The sequence below is a fragment of the Clytia hemisphaerica genome, unplaced genomic scaffold (genome assembly GCF_902728285.1).
Source record: "Clytia hemisphaerica strain Z4C2 unplaced genomic scaffold, Clytia hemisphaerica genome assembly, whole genome shotgun sequence".
NCBI lineage: Eukaryota > Metazoa > Cnidaria > Hydrozoa > Leptothecata > Clytiidae > Clytia > Clytia hemisphaerica.
Window position 1 is genome coordinate 1,080,157 of NW_027103286.1, and position 14,971 is coordinate 1,095,127.

Below are 14,971 nucleotides of genomic sequence, written 5' to 3' on the forward strand. Positions count from 1 at the left end.
AATGAAATAATCTTAATAAAGGAATTATAGTCTAAACTAGCTATAATGAAGGTAAATAGACAAAATTCTTCCTGTAGAGGAAAAAAAAGAATTGATTCAAAGATTTGGAAAAAAAGATTTGAAACCCAAAAATTAAGCACTCATATCCAAGTAGATTTGAAGCCTACGTGTGAGATTTGAGATTTATAGCTCAGATATTTCTTAAAATATGGAAATTGAAAGTAAAGTTTTCATAAATGAACAAAGCCTATCTTTTCTTAAGTCAAAAATGTTGCAGCTTATTGCTTGAATGAAACATGTTAAACGACATTTCACATGAAGCTTAAATTTAAATACGTTTCCATCTTTGACCTTGCAGTAAAATTTTGTTGTTCACTTGTAAAACTGGTACTTTCCTATGTGGCAGTCTTGTTGCTTAATGATTGTGTTAATTGTAGCTTGCATTTATGGTGATCAATATCATAAAAATAGGAAAAAGGAAACAAACAAGAGAAAATGTTATTCTAGGTTATAGGAGGAAATATCTCGGCTCTTTAATCATATATCGATAAGACCAGTCAAATTGAATAAGGTTCACTTCAAATCTCTTTCTTTTTTCCAGATTTTTTTCAGACAGAATACATAATACTGACTGAGAAGTAAAGGTCATAAAGGTCATTAAAAGATTTGTTTAAAAATAAAGTGACTGGGATGGATATGAACATATTAGAATAGATTTTATTATTGGTTTTGGTTTGCTTGGAGTTGGTGATGAAGATACCAGACTTAAAATCAAATGGAGATGAAGAAAATCAAAACAATGGAAGAATGGAGGTAACAAGCAATCAACATAAAGAAGGTAATGCTGAAAAAGGCCAGTTGGCCAAAATATTCATTAAGATGATGTGTTATTTCTGACTACGTTATATTCTATACACTCTCGCATAGACGGAGAAAATTGGTTTTACTGTGACAAGATAAAGAAGGTAATATTATCTGAAAATGTATTTGTAGCTGTCTAAGAAAGTTCTATTATTCCGCTCTAAAAGTTTCGTCAATTTATTTACCTTATTCCAATTAGTTTAATCTCTCTTAGTTTAAAAAGTTACAGACCTGTAACTAACTCTATATTTGGCTATTTTTGTCATTTTTGGTCTTTTTTAGGCTAAATTCACATATTTTTCTATTAAAATTGGTATAAATTTCTTCAAGTTTTGTGTTCCAATGTTTTACAAATAAGAAAGTTTAAAGAGACTGTTGCTTTCTTTTTTTTTTAATGAGACTACAATAGAGCTCCAAACCTATGAATTATTTGAGAAGTAATCTTGACCTTTTATATAACCACCTACACTGAATTATTTAAAAATTCAAGAAATATATAGAGAAGAACTTAGTCAGGAACTAAAACACTTTTTTATTCTGCTAGTGCTACTGGCAGTTTCATGCCACTTTGGTTACAATCTTAAGGCAAATAAAGAAGAACTTTAGAATCTAAACTTAAGGCTTAGTAATAAAGAGTTGCTTGATTGACTACGTTATAAATTATGTTTAGAAATTCAAACATATTTGTATTATTAAGTGCTTGAAATTTCTCTGACCTCATAGCAATGCATTTTTATCATTTTGTAAACAATTTCATATGAGTAAACAAATTGGCTTTCACCTTCATCTATTCTTATTTTTATAGTTTTCCATATCAAAGGTAAAACAAATAGCTTATAGCAATGGGAAATTTGTGTGTACTTGTTAAATTTTTGTGTTCCTGAAAAAGTGGAATTTTAGAAAATATAAAAAGACCTTTTTTGCTGTTAATGTTTTTTTTCTTCTTAAAATTTGATTCAACCGAATATTAGATGAGAGTATCCTACTTTATGCATTATAATGCAAGGTAAACTTATACAGCAATTCTCATCATATATTATTACTTATCCTGAAATTTTTCCTTAATTTCATTTACATTTCTTCAGATTGGTGAGGCATAGACACTTCTTTTTTTTCGTTTTAGAAAAAGCATCATTTTCTTTCACTCCACAGCAAGCACATATTTTTGTAAGTAAACTCTTTTATTAATGATGAATCTCTCTAGATTACACGTTTTTGTAAGAACATCAAAAATTTTTGACGCCTTGGGATGTTCTTAACTTTTTAAGATTGAAGCCTAAAAATGTTCTTAACATGTTCTTATTTTTGCCATTTTTTGAGTATTTTTGTCTATTTTCCTAAGATATCGGAAGTTTTAGAGTCTGCAAAGCCTTAAAATGTTCTTAACTTTTTCTTAACATTTGGCCATCGAAACCTTATGTTCTAATATAGTTTGTTCTTCGTGTAATGATATATGGAATGAAATTAAATGTCTGGAGTCTGGTGACTCTTCATGCACGAGCCAACATCTATTGATTCCAAAAGAATTTACAGAATGTATTTTTAAATACTTTTAAGCTCACTTTCAATTTATTTTTTGTGTACAGAAGAAGAAAAAAGAAGAAATTTGTCTAAAAGGGGTGAAGCCCTGAGAATTACTCCCACCAAAATATTTTGATTCTTTTCTTTTGACTGCAAAATTCAGTTCCTACAAAGTCTTATTAATAAACTATTTCTTCCTATTTTAAAGGGTTCAATTTTAACATTAGACCTTTCAGGACTATTTAATAACACATTCATGAGATGACCAGTTTATCATTGCTTCTTGAAACCTTTGATACTGTTAAAATAATATGCTGTAATTGTGATTCTTTTTTTTTTGCAGGGAGGACAGAGCCTCTTTCTCTCGTTTGCCAACCTTGATGCGCCACTGTCATGCGAAGCCTTTTATTATGTCACTTTTCAAGGATCAAAATTGCGACATGTAACATCAGCCAAAATATTGAACCCATTTACACTACAAGCAGTTATTCCTGGTGAGTTTAGTTTCCAAACTATTTTATTCTGGGATTATGAATTTCCCCCAGTAAGCTTAATACAAGTCACCAGTGCTGATGTTCTCCAGCTCTGTCTTTTTCCCATCTGGGGCTAACTGCCCCGTCCAGCAAGGCCCTTTTTAGAGCTCCCCCTCAAAAATAAGGAGCACCAGGCTTCTAGGTGTCTTTACCAAAACAATGATATTTAAACTTAAAAATTTAATGTCTCTCTCAATAACTATTAGTCAATTGAATAAAAAAGTTACTTTCGGAAAGTGCTCAAAAACGTTAAAAATCGACCTATCAATTTATTTTTTGTTGATTTTTTGTTGATTTTTTTGTGGCGCACCTGGTATATCTGATGGGACTCTAAACTGTGCTTGGTCACCCCAGAAAATGTTTGCTACAATGACAGTGATTCTAGAATTGTGTTTCCCACTTTGGGATATCATATAATTATTTCAATCACTCTTCACTCTTCACTCTTCGGTTTATTTTCAGATCACGATCAATCAGAGGAAGTCAAGCTAATTGTATCGCAGCTCAGGACAGATAACACTAAACAAGACCTTGCTGAAGATTTATTCACTTTCACCAGTGACTCATCAGAATTTCTTGCACAACAACTTGTCACCAATGCACTGATACCAGAAACATTGAAACATTTAGAGGATGTTTACAAATCTTTATTGAATGTATCACTAGTGGAGAAAAGAGCACTTGATGCTAGATTGAGTTTGTCTTTTCGCCATTTGACAAGGAATGAGCCGTGGTGTGTTGCTAATGATGATTCAGGTAGGCTTTTTATACATTATGAAGTATCTTATCTGGTATTCCAAAATGAGTCAATGTAACTGTATTTCCACATTTCTTTATTAGCTAGACCTAAAGTAGTTATTGGATATTATTTTCTGGCTATGACTTATGATAGTTCTATCTGACCATACAAGCAATTCAAAGGACATGAACTTCTTGCCGGCAACTATCCAGCTTTGTTTTTGCCGGAAAATTGCCTGTTATCTGTTTGGTGTAGCCGGCAATGTTATAAAAGTAGCCGGCAAATTGCCGGATGACATAGGGTTGAAAAAGTGCCAGCAAAAACTGTAGACAAAATCATCGGCAGGTTGCCAGAAAAAGTCTCCCCTTTAAAAACCAAATCCTTTTCTAAAAATAGTTTTTCCGGTATCAAGCCGGGCGATTTTTATGTACTTAAAATCGCTAGGAGATTCAGTTATTATCTTACACTATTTTGGTCATTTTGCTCTTACTCTGTTTTGTCATGGGTGCTTTTAAGAGGGGAATCAGTCACATGACCCCTAGATAACCAATGTTTTTATCTAGTTTATAAAGAGAAGTGACTTGGCATTCCAAGCCCTTTAAAATGGACTTGCCTCTGTTTTTCTCCTTGGAGAGTAATTCTTGATATGCGTAAGTCATTTTTCTAGCGGAAACACCCTAAAAAAGCCGGGTTTTGACCTCTCTCTGTTACTAAAAATAGAAACACGGAGGTCAAAAACCGGGTGCTTCCGTTAAAAAATATGACGTCATCTTGACTTACGCATATCAAGAATTAGTTGCAGTAAAAAAAATATTTTACTACTGATAGATATAATGGTTCATAGATTTTTGCATAATTCTCACATTTATGAAGCTCATGTTTTTTTTTCACTCTTTAGATAACACAGATGATTGTTGGAACCTTCTCCACATTTGTGCCAAGTACAGTTTGTGTCAATTAGCTGAATTGTTGTTGACAAAGGCTGGTTCAAAAGTGGCATTGCAAAGAATGAATGACCAAGGATGGACACCTCTGGAGATTGCAGCTCAGACGAACCATAAACGAATGATCGAAATATTATCAAGGTCAGCGTCTTTTTAAAGCCCTGGTCAGCCCCTAAATTTAAATTCTCTCATTAGAAAGCCAATTAACCTTACCATCTTTTCATCTTTTTACTTCGAGTGACGTTTACAAATGACACTGCAAGTCTCTATTGTCTATAGATGATGAAGATAACATTGGATCCCAATTAAAAATAGTTTGACATTTTGAAAAATGCCCAAAAACAACTTTTTGTCATAACTAATGAAGTCTTAACCGATAAGTCTTGAAATTTTACAATGTTGTGGTCAATTTAGTGGCTGACAGTAAAATTGTTACACAACAGGGGTTTATTTTTGATTGGGACAATATTGTCTTCATAGTATTTTGAAACTTTCTCTATCAATTTGGTGTGTAGATTGTTCTACTTCAAACCCCTGTATGATAGGTGTATTTTTGATGATTTTGAGAAGATGAACCATGTCTCTTTGGCTTGTTTTTAACGTTTAATCTAATGGACCAAATAAGATTGAATAGTGGCCTATCAAAATATTTTTCTTTCTCTTCACAATGAAAAAGATTTTTATACTGTAATGTAAGTTTATAGAATTTCACTTCAAAGAGGGTAACTTATTTCTGGCGAACCCGGTACTATAAATTGTATTAGTTTTTAAAAGAATTGTTTACAATGATGACACAGGTTTGTTTCTTCTAAGCCACTAGCTGTGTGAAACTTAGTATATAATTTCTAAAGAATTTTCATGGCTGCATTTTGTTGTGAAGGTGTCAAATTTGTACTTCCCTTTTTCACAAGTCCAACCAAGAAAAATCGAAGAAAAAAAATTCTTCTTTTTTTCATCATCTTTTTTATTTATTTGTTTCAGAAAAATATTTTTCTTTTCAATTTACTGTAGTATTTTTCAATATTCCATCTTTCATTTGTATTTTATGGTCTGATGATAGATATGATAATGATGTTTTCATGATAAACCCTTACATCAAATTTTGAGATTTATGAGATCTTATGTTTATAGATTTATATAAGAATTTTCATTTTTACTTTTTCGCGTGATGAAAAAGTGATTTGAAACTGGTAGCTTAACGACAAGGTCATTTTTTCAATCATGGTTTGAAACGAAACGAAGATTTTATAACATATCATATTGATATTCTTTATTACTTATTCATCTTCGATTTTTACTTTCTTCACATTGGTCATATTTCATCATAAAAAACTATGTCTTTTTTCGAAGAGAATCAATTTTCAATTGTAAAGTATTAACTTGGTTAGTCGATCGAAATGAATACGAGAGAAATGAATCTTCAGCCTTCAGGTAGACGTGGCTGAAAGCTCAGAAATTGTCTTGTAGTTGTTGAAGGATTTTAAATAGAGGGATTCTTTGATATCGCCGTTGACAAATCAAAAGGTCCAATCTCAAAATTATTGTCTGAGAAAACTATGAATCTACTTAACCGATTAAGGGTTGGTTTCAGTCATCTTCGGGACCACAAATTTAGACATAACTTTGCAGACACAATCGACCCATTCTGCAACTGTCGAAGTAATTCTGTTGAAACGACACAACATTTCCTGATGCATTGCTCTGATTACTCCAATAACAGACTTGTTGTGTTCGACAGCCTTCTTCAACTTGACATAACCTTGTTTCCATTTAATCCCAAAACATTGTGTAGAATACTTCTTTATGGCGACCCCGATTTTAGCATTATCCAAAATCATGATATATTGAGTATAACGATAAAATTTATCTGTGATACAAGCCGTTTTGGGGGACCGTTATTTTAGTCTACTCCAACTGCTCTCCTAGCTCTTTTAGTTTTTGTTTTTTATTTCTGTTAGTATTTATCCTCTGTAGTTTGTTTTCTTTTTTCCATTTATTAGTTAATTTAATAGTTTATTGTTAGCTTAGTAGGGTTCCTACCTCCTGGCGGTATGATCTGGTGGTCCTTTTGCGGGAGGTTAGGAACCTTTAGTTTTGTACTATTTGTTCGTGTTACCTATATATAGATAAAAAAAAAAAAAAAAAAAAAAAAAAAACTATGAATTTTTCTGTTTGTCTGAGCATAAACTTTTGAGATTGACCCTGTTTCATGTAGATGGGACCCTCCTCACTATGCAAAATGGGTCAATCTCAAATTTAAGGCTTGCTAGACAGAAAAGCTCTTAGCTTTCTCAGACACTAATTCCGTGATTGGCCCTTTTTATTTGTCAACGGCGATATAAACTTGGGTAGGAAAACGATATAATACAAGTCTTCAACAAAAATTAATCTTTTTATATTGCAGTGATCAAAGGCACTTCAGAAAGGTCTCAAAATCTTTTACTTTTGAATTCTGATGTATATATTTGATTGCTTGAAGATTTGTCACGCAAAAGTAACTTCATGAAACTATAAGAGAGAGTAGTAGAATAATTGTCTTTTTTCTTCTACTAAACTTATTCTTAACCACTAAAGCTTTATATAAAATTCTGCAGGCATTTTTCAATCCAGGCCAACTGAAATTTTTGATTGGAATATTTGAAAGTGGTACCCCAATGAACCCTTCCATAAAAACTTCGATGACCTTTATAGCTTAGTCCTGGGTTTATAAAGGTCAGTTTATATAACCATGAAGCTAAATTCACAATAAAACCAAGAAAATACATATAGCAAAAACTGTGGAAGTTTTCTGGCAATGGAGATGGTGTTTTACAATGTGATCGATGGGTTTCCTTTGTATAACGAAAAAGATGGAAAATGCTTCGATTGTGCTCTCAGAAGGTACCGTTTTGAAAATTCCAAACCATTTTATGTCTAGTGTCAGAGTGCAAAATTAGTACGATTTTGTGCTTTGGACTTTAGAAAAGAAGAAGAAAAACTCCCGTTAATTCATGGAAATCATTATCCATCAGAAGCTGGGTGGGTTCTTCTGCATCGATTAGTTGGATTGTAATATCGAATTTTTAGGTAGAACACCACAAGTGGCCGGATAGCTCACTCGGTAGAGCATTCACCATATAATCTAGGTGTTGTGGGTTCGATCCCCGGTCACCGCCAACTCAGCGGATGAGTAGCTTGATTGGGTAATCTGATCTAGGTGGTAAGTTACTGGGAGCTGAGAGTAGGTGTGGCGCTCCACCTCAGCATTCGATCTCCCAGGTCTAGCGCAAATAGAAAAGGGGACTCCCTCACTCCTGGCTCCGCCGACAGCCACCAGATGAATATACTTACTTACCACAAGATCAGATCTGGTGTTACGTTTGAAGTATGCGGATCCCTCTAAAATATTAAGAAATTCATCTTTACATTGTTAAGTTCTTTGTTTTCTTCTTTTCTTCTGAACAGTAGAAACTATTCCTGCCATAGATATACTTGAAGAAATATCACGTGGATACTCGAGTAATTTAGGACTTTCAGGCAGTCTTTTGATTGTTTTCACGATGTCCACGACTATCTATGAATATCTGGTTTGGGACGCTGACGGAATTGACCACTTGGTTCCTTGAAATGTCATAACTTTCCCTTTAACTTTTTTAATCAAAAGGTTCAATAGTTTATGGTATTTTTTTTTGTGCTTCGGTTAGCGTTTTTCAGATTTCCTTGTCGCCATTGCACTTCAGTCTAACTAAGATGCATGTTAACCATGACGTCATTATTTTAGTCGTTTGCACCATAATTGTGGAACCAGGAATCATTTCTAAGAAGTTTCTATAAGCTTTCGAAAGTTTACTTTTAATTTGAAATCATAGAAAATTCTAGGTGTAATTTCTTGAAATTTCTACATTTTAAAGAAAAGGAATGCAAACTCGTTTGTTTTCCAATTTCTAATCCGGTCCTACTTGAGTGATAGGTACTGTAGTCTAAAAAACACACAAGGTCCAAAATTGAAAAACGTGGCAATCTCTAAAAACAAGGAACTTTATTTATTAAAACAGACTTTTATTTAAGTTCCTTGCTAAAAATCAGCATTTTTAAAGAGAATATGGGAATGCTTTCTGCAGCTTTTTTGATCTAACTATTACATACTAAAGCGAGTGAAGGGATGCCATTAAAAGTGCATGAATACCTTATAGGGATGTTTTTAGAAACCAAAAAGGAACGGAGTCGAGCATTGCGGAGGAGTGTGACTGTCTCCATTAGTTTTTGCTTGGTGGCCAAAGTGGCGCTTCACCGCAGACGCTCTTGACTTTTGACGTCATTAGGTCCACCACAAAACTGCATCCATTGCCATTTTGTTAATTAATAAGAGAAGAAAATTAAATTCAAGTTAATGGTTCGTGATGTCGTTGTAATATATTACTGCCCGTTTCAATTGTATTATAATTATAACAAGAGAAATATTATTTTTTTTGTTAATTTACTGCTGCTGTTGTTGTTGAGAAAGTTTTATTTTGGATGTTTTTTTTTTCTACTGTCATTTTCCGGCAATATTCAGCTTTTTGGTTTGGTATTACGTTCGTTTTAGATTTACTTTTGTGTTTGATTGTTTTGATTTTTTGTTTTCTTTTTTCAAGTGCTGCTTGTTTTCTTTGGGAAAATGCAATTTCCTAGAGATGCTTCTTTTGTTATGATATTTTTGTGTAGTATTGTAGAACTATAAATGAGAAAATGATTTGTTAACTTTCTGTCATTTTCAGTGTGTTATGTTTTGTGAAATACACGTTTTTTTTTTATAAGGAACCTTAACTTGGCTCCGAGCCTGGAGTTCCTTATTTTTTCAGAGAATTTCAGCCTCGAAGTTCCTTATCACGAGTTCCTTATTACTTAACTTCAAAGTTTGGATTGATTTGATGTTTTGTTAAACGATTGACTACAGTACAGTATAAAGCTTTTATTGAACATTGTTTCATCATTATTTCATCAACTTTTTGTTTAGGTTTTTGTAAATTTGTGCAAGTTTATGTTTAACTCTTACTGTTCTCTAACTTGTTTTCGTATTCTCAGCCTGAGCAGTTCCTTAACAATTTCTTTTTTTTTCGGACCATTTTCAGCCTCAAGTTCCTTGTAAACGTGTTCCTTATATATAAAAAAAACGTGTAGTTCATAATAGTTCGGTCTCTTCGCTTAAAGTAATATGTAAATGTTGATATCTCTAAATTAAGATAAGCTGCACAAAGCCGAGATAAGAATAAAGTAGGCAAGAATTGTTTCGATAATTTGTACGTGCAAACTATGTATTATTGGTTATTGCTTGTTGAAAAGCTACAGGTTAGAGAAAGGTTTATTCATTTTGTCAACGTATTTTTGGGTTATTTTTGATGAGCTGGGCAAATTTGAAGGTATGATGGGAATAGACTTCTTTTTTTAGTAAGCACAAAACTTATCAGGCAAAATTTCGTAGGGGAAAATTTTCGTCGGGGAAAAATATTTGTCACTTGCTGGTAGTTGGTAAACGTATTAATACCGGGGAAAATTTTCGTGACTTGGCCAAAATTTCGTCACTTTTACCCGACGAAGTTTTCCCCGATAAGGTAGGTCTGTAACTAAATATTAACCTGGGTTTTAAGGTTTTAGCCACTAATTATGACGCTAAAAAATGTCCACGTTCGCATAATCGCCTGTTTTTATTAAACTCGGATTTCATTCTTTCGTTCGCAACCCATGATTCCAGGGGAAATATTCTCAAAATAAAGTTGGTGTTCCAGTTGGGATGATATTCTCTAAAAGGGTTTTCCATCTGGGTCTTTTGATGCGGGGGTTAATTATAGGAGCTGAATGAATCATATTATGGGTTTCCAAGTCATTCTGCGCTCTAACTTTCTTACTGCCTCTCACCCAAATCTTTGGTTTTTCAAAAGAGCATTCCTACGCAACACGCCTGTTTTTCAATGATTTTACTGTATGTAGCACCATAAAGTTGGAACTAACGAGACGCAAAACTTCTCTAACCTTCAAAATAAAGCAACAATCGTGTGTGGTAGGGATGGGACATGCTACATATTAAGTAGCAGCCAGCGAGATTAAGAAACCGGTACCTTCTTTTCGTCAAAGTGTCACATTAAATGATTCAAACTACTCTTATACTTAGGGTAGCGAGCACCTCACTAAAAACCGGGATTTTTCATCTTGCTGCGTAAAAAACGCGGGTGACGTCTAGTATAGGCTAATACTTAGGGTTGCTTAATGACGTTATTTCTCCAAGGAGATCTATCATAAAGCGTTGATCTTAAAGGAATGAACATCCTTTTATAGTAATTACACGACATTCAATTACCCATCAAAACCACACACAAGTTTATGTTATGTTTCCATGTTGCGTGTAGTATACAAACATAGTGTTGCATGAAAAATATTTCTTGTACAACGGAGCTTCCATAACTCGAACCCTCGCGTGGAACACAAATCTGTTCGAGTTAAGGAAATTTCTAGTTATGGAGTAAGATTTTAAAGGCATTAACTGAAGGGACCATAAAAATTTTCCAATTGAAGGAGACATTCGAGTTATAGAGGTACGAGTTAAAGAGACTCCTTTTTATATCATTGTTTCTGTAAGCCCGTACCATCAAAGTTTCATAAGTTGAGAATCGTTCCCGTAGTGGCATAGTTTTCCATTTTGGCGAGATCGTATGTTGACTCAAAGTATAGCTTTAAGGGGAATATTCTCCCTTTATATTTTACGGTGGATTAATTTTGGCTCGGATTTAATTTAATAATGTGGCTTAGTGTGGTTTTTGCGGGGATTTTATTTGGTGATTGAATGATTTCGTAAATTTTTGGTGTGGATGTACGTTGACAGTATGGCCAAAGAAGATTTTTAGGCAGGGATTTGATTTGCAGGATGGGGAAATTTGAGACTCTAAAAGGCATGGAAACTAGATACAAAGATTAAAGCTGGGATACCTTATGGCAAAGAAATCGCGACTTGTAAACGTCCATATCAACTTGATTTAATGGACTCTATCATATCATTTCGTTCATTTCTTTTCCGAAACAAAGTAAATATATCTCTTTGATTTTCTCATTTCAGAGTACCTTGTGATGAGAGTACGCACCCAGTCACCACAAGCGAAGTGAAACGGCCAAGTGTCAAACGCCATAAACTTGGAACTACTACCATCTCAAATCTCGCCTCTAAAACATCTGAAGAATTAGGTATTTCTACAAAAAATAAAACTTTCATTTGTATATTAAAGCCAGTGTTACGGATAAAATCTATTAGACTTTCTTCATCTGCAAAGCATCCTGAAGGATTTTGATGAACATTATATTTTTGAGAATTTGTTATTTCAGTATTTCATATTTCTCCTTGAATTTAAGACATGCCTCTAACTTTGAACCTCGATGTTAATTGATTCCAATTTCTATTTTGCCCATATATCTGCCATCGTGGAAGCACACCTACGCTTTGCGTAAAGTGATCGCAACTACAGATTCGAACGTTTGCTTCCATAATGGTAGAAATTACGTTTTCTGTGCTTAATTTGCGATGTTAGCTTTTTTAGGCTTTTATACAAATAAATGGATGGAAATAGAAATACATAATGAACTAAACATAAAAAACCTCTGTGTTTTAGAAAAAGACTTGATGTTGTTGAAAGAAGTAGATGACCTGGCCTCCGCAACTGACAATCCTGGTAAGAAGGAAACTTCATTCAATTATTTTGACTTTATTAAAGAATGGACACCATTTAACGTATCTCCTACCATTTTGCTTACACAGCATTTTTAAACGAAGGAAAAAAGACTTACTCTTCCTGTGTTTTGAGGAAATTTTATTGTTAATTCTGCTTTATCAGCATAAAAGAGATACGTGTCCCTTCTATATCAAAGGATTTTTTTAAATAATATCCATAATCAAACATCGGAACTTCAAGCCAATTAAAAAGAATTGATTAAAATGTTAGTTTGTAGTAAGCTTGAACATTCTTTGAGCATATTTTGAAAATTAGCATTGTCATGCGCACATGCTCCTTAAGAAAATCTACAGGATGCCTTTGAATTTGAACCCAAAATCTATTGTCTGTGGTTTTATTCTCAACTTCAGTCGAGCTAGAATCTGAGAATGTCAGTCTGTCAGTCTTTCTGTTTATCCGCTCAAACTTTTATGCAGGCTGTAGACTTAGGGAAGTGGTCTTAGCCCCAAAGTGAGGCTAAAATATTTGGGACAACCTGGAGACTTCAAAAATGATCTGACTTGGCTGAAATTGTTTCTAAATCAATTTTACAATTTGGCCTGCAATTGACTTTAAAGATATTGAAGTTGAGCCAGTGCGGTTTAGCATCAGGAAAATCAAAATTATTTGGGTTAAGGATTTGGCTATATCCGTCATTTTGCAATTTAAAGCCATCCGTGTTGTAACTATTTCCACCTTTCCATGCTACATAATAAGAGATGACCTTATCTAATTTTTTTGCTGATATAACAGAGTCTCTTTAACTCGAACCTGCATAAATCCAATGTGTTCTTAACTCGAACAAAGTTTTTTCTTCCCTTCAGTTATCAATGCCTTATAAACTATACTCCACCACTCGAAATTTCCTTAACACGAACAGATTTGTGTTCCACGTGTGGGTTCAAGTTATAGAGACACCACTGATAGTGACAATGATTCCAACATTTTAACCAACAGGTGCCAGGTCCACGACAGTATTATTGTATTGAGCGTAAAAAATCTGATGGATATATTTTTTTTGTCTTTTTTCACTTGCAGCAAAAATGAATGGGAACAGTGGGCATGTAAATGAAGAAATCTCTCCACTTTGTAAGTAATATTGTGTTTTTTTAATTATTTGCAAAGCTACTCTGTAAGATGTATCTCTGTAGAGATATAAATATGATATCTTGTTCTAAGACTTCCCCCTTGGGGTGGGTTGGTAATTTATACTTTCAGGCTCACCAAATTATCATAATTACCATAATGTCAGGATAGACATGAGAAAACATAGGCAAAAATATTTAAAAAATTAAACCCTAAGGCTCAATTTCTTGATCAAATTTGCTTGAATCTTGCTTAAATTATTCTGCACTGTAAAAGGGTCTGTAAGATTTCCAGATCTTAATTTTCGTCAGCACATACAATTGTTATCAAATCGAGTGCCCCCCCCCCCCCCGAGTAGCCAAGAAATTCCATTTTCTCTTTTAGGGCTCTATGTTTTCTCTCTTCCAACTTCAAACTTCTACAACTGTTTTTTTTTATTTTGTTGTTTCGTTTAGCTGAAAGTTTGAAGAAACTGCAAGAAATCAATGAAGAAATTCGAAGATTGAGAAGTTTAAGTTATAAAGAAAATGTGGATCAAGTAAGGACTCTCTTTCAATTTTCTTTTTGGGATGACATATTCTCTAAATGGGTTGTCCATCTGGGTCTTTTGATGCTAAGGCTCGCTTTCTTGCAATGATATGTAGAACGAATCAAGATGGAGCTAATTCTCTTTAATCAGAGGCTCTACGATCAAAATTTTTCTAAAACTAAAAAAAAGATGGTCCTCCCATCTCAAAAGTCATAAAAAATACGGTACTCTTTCGTGATTCGATAATATTACGTCAATGATTTTACTAAAGCGATTTTTGTATTTTTAATCGATTGAAGTACTTGCAAACACTCGGGCGTTTATCGGATTAGATCTCTCTCCATCCAAATACTTTGAGTGTTGTTTTTCTTATACTAAAAATATTGCCGACTTTGTTTAAATGATAGATAGAGAAATTCCGAGAATAGGCCTTTATAATTTATTTTGAGTGCAACGACTGCCTCGTTTTGAAGTTATTATCGCTAATTAAATCCCTCGCGTCTACAAAGTGTCACTTCATACGAACTCCTCTGGGGCTTATTATCATAGCAATATTCTGAAAACGAGAAGCGTTGCTCGTGGTATATTTTACAAAAATATTTATTTTTGAATCATCAGTGATTTTTGAACGACAATGAAGGTTGAGCATTCAACCAAATCTAATTTCAGTAGATAGGAGGGGGTTTATCTAAAGAATCCTGCATTACTAAAAATAGGCAAAAAGAACGACAAATTTCATAAAGAACGACAAAATTTTGCCGTCCACAACCTCGACTTTACCACCCCTACATATTCATTCCTCTTAGTTAATCGCGGAAATTAACTGCATGTGGTTTAAAGAACGGCAAATTACGCATGCGTGTTACAATGCAGGATTCTTTAGAGGAACAGACTGCAGCTAGTTAACTACAGTGGGAATCTCCAGAACTCGAACTGCTATTATTCTCTTCAACATGAACAAGTTTGCTGGTCCCTTCAGCTAGAAAATCTCTTATGAACAAGTCTACTCGAAAATTCCTTAACTCGAACAAATTTGCCTTCCCCGT

The 14,971-nt window shown here is 33.8% G+C and overlaps 1 protein-coding gene across 5 annotated transcripts in view; it reads left to right on the plus strand.

Annotated features, from left to right (window-relative positions):
* Positions 1-599: 599 nt before the first annotated feature.
* The window catches only part of LOC136806188 (rho guanine nucleotide exchange factor 18-like), a 76,203-nt gene continuing 61,831 nt past the window's right edge, over positions 600-14,971 (plus strand). For 3 of the 5 annotated variants that reach the window (XM_067062752.1, XM_067062758.1, XM_067062765.1), the window contains exons 1-9: positions 600-838; positions 1,985-2,028; positions 2,726-2,876; positions 3,378-3,671; positions 4,553-4,739; positions 11,665-11,789; positions 12,212-12,271; positions 13,349-13,399; positions 13,852-13,934. In XM_067062752.1, coding sequence (XP_066918853.1) covers positions 751-838; positions 1,985-2,028; positions 2,726-2,876; positions 3,378-3,671; positions 4,553-4,739; positions 11,665-11,789; positions 12,212-12,271; positions 13,349-13,399; positions 13,852-13,934 — 1,083 coding nt within the window. In that variant the 5' untranslated portion in view covers positions 600-750. Of the gene's footprint in view, positions 839-1,984; positions 2,029-2,725; positions 2,877-3,377; positions 3,672-4,552; positions 4,740-7,377; positions 7,479-9,764; positions 9,906-11,664; positions 11,790-12,211; positions 12,272-13,348; positions 13,400-13,851; positions 13,935-14,971 lie in introns of those variants that run through there. The other 2 variants (XM_067062772.1, XM_067062781.1) reach the window with 2 other exon arrangements.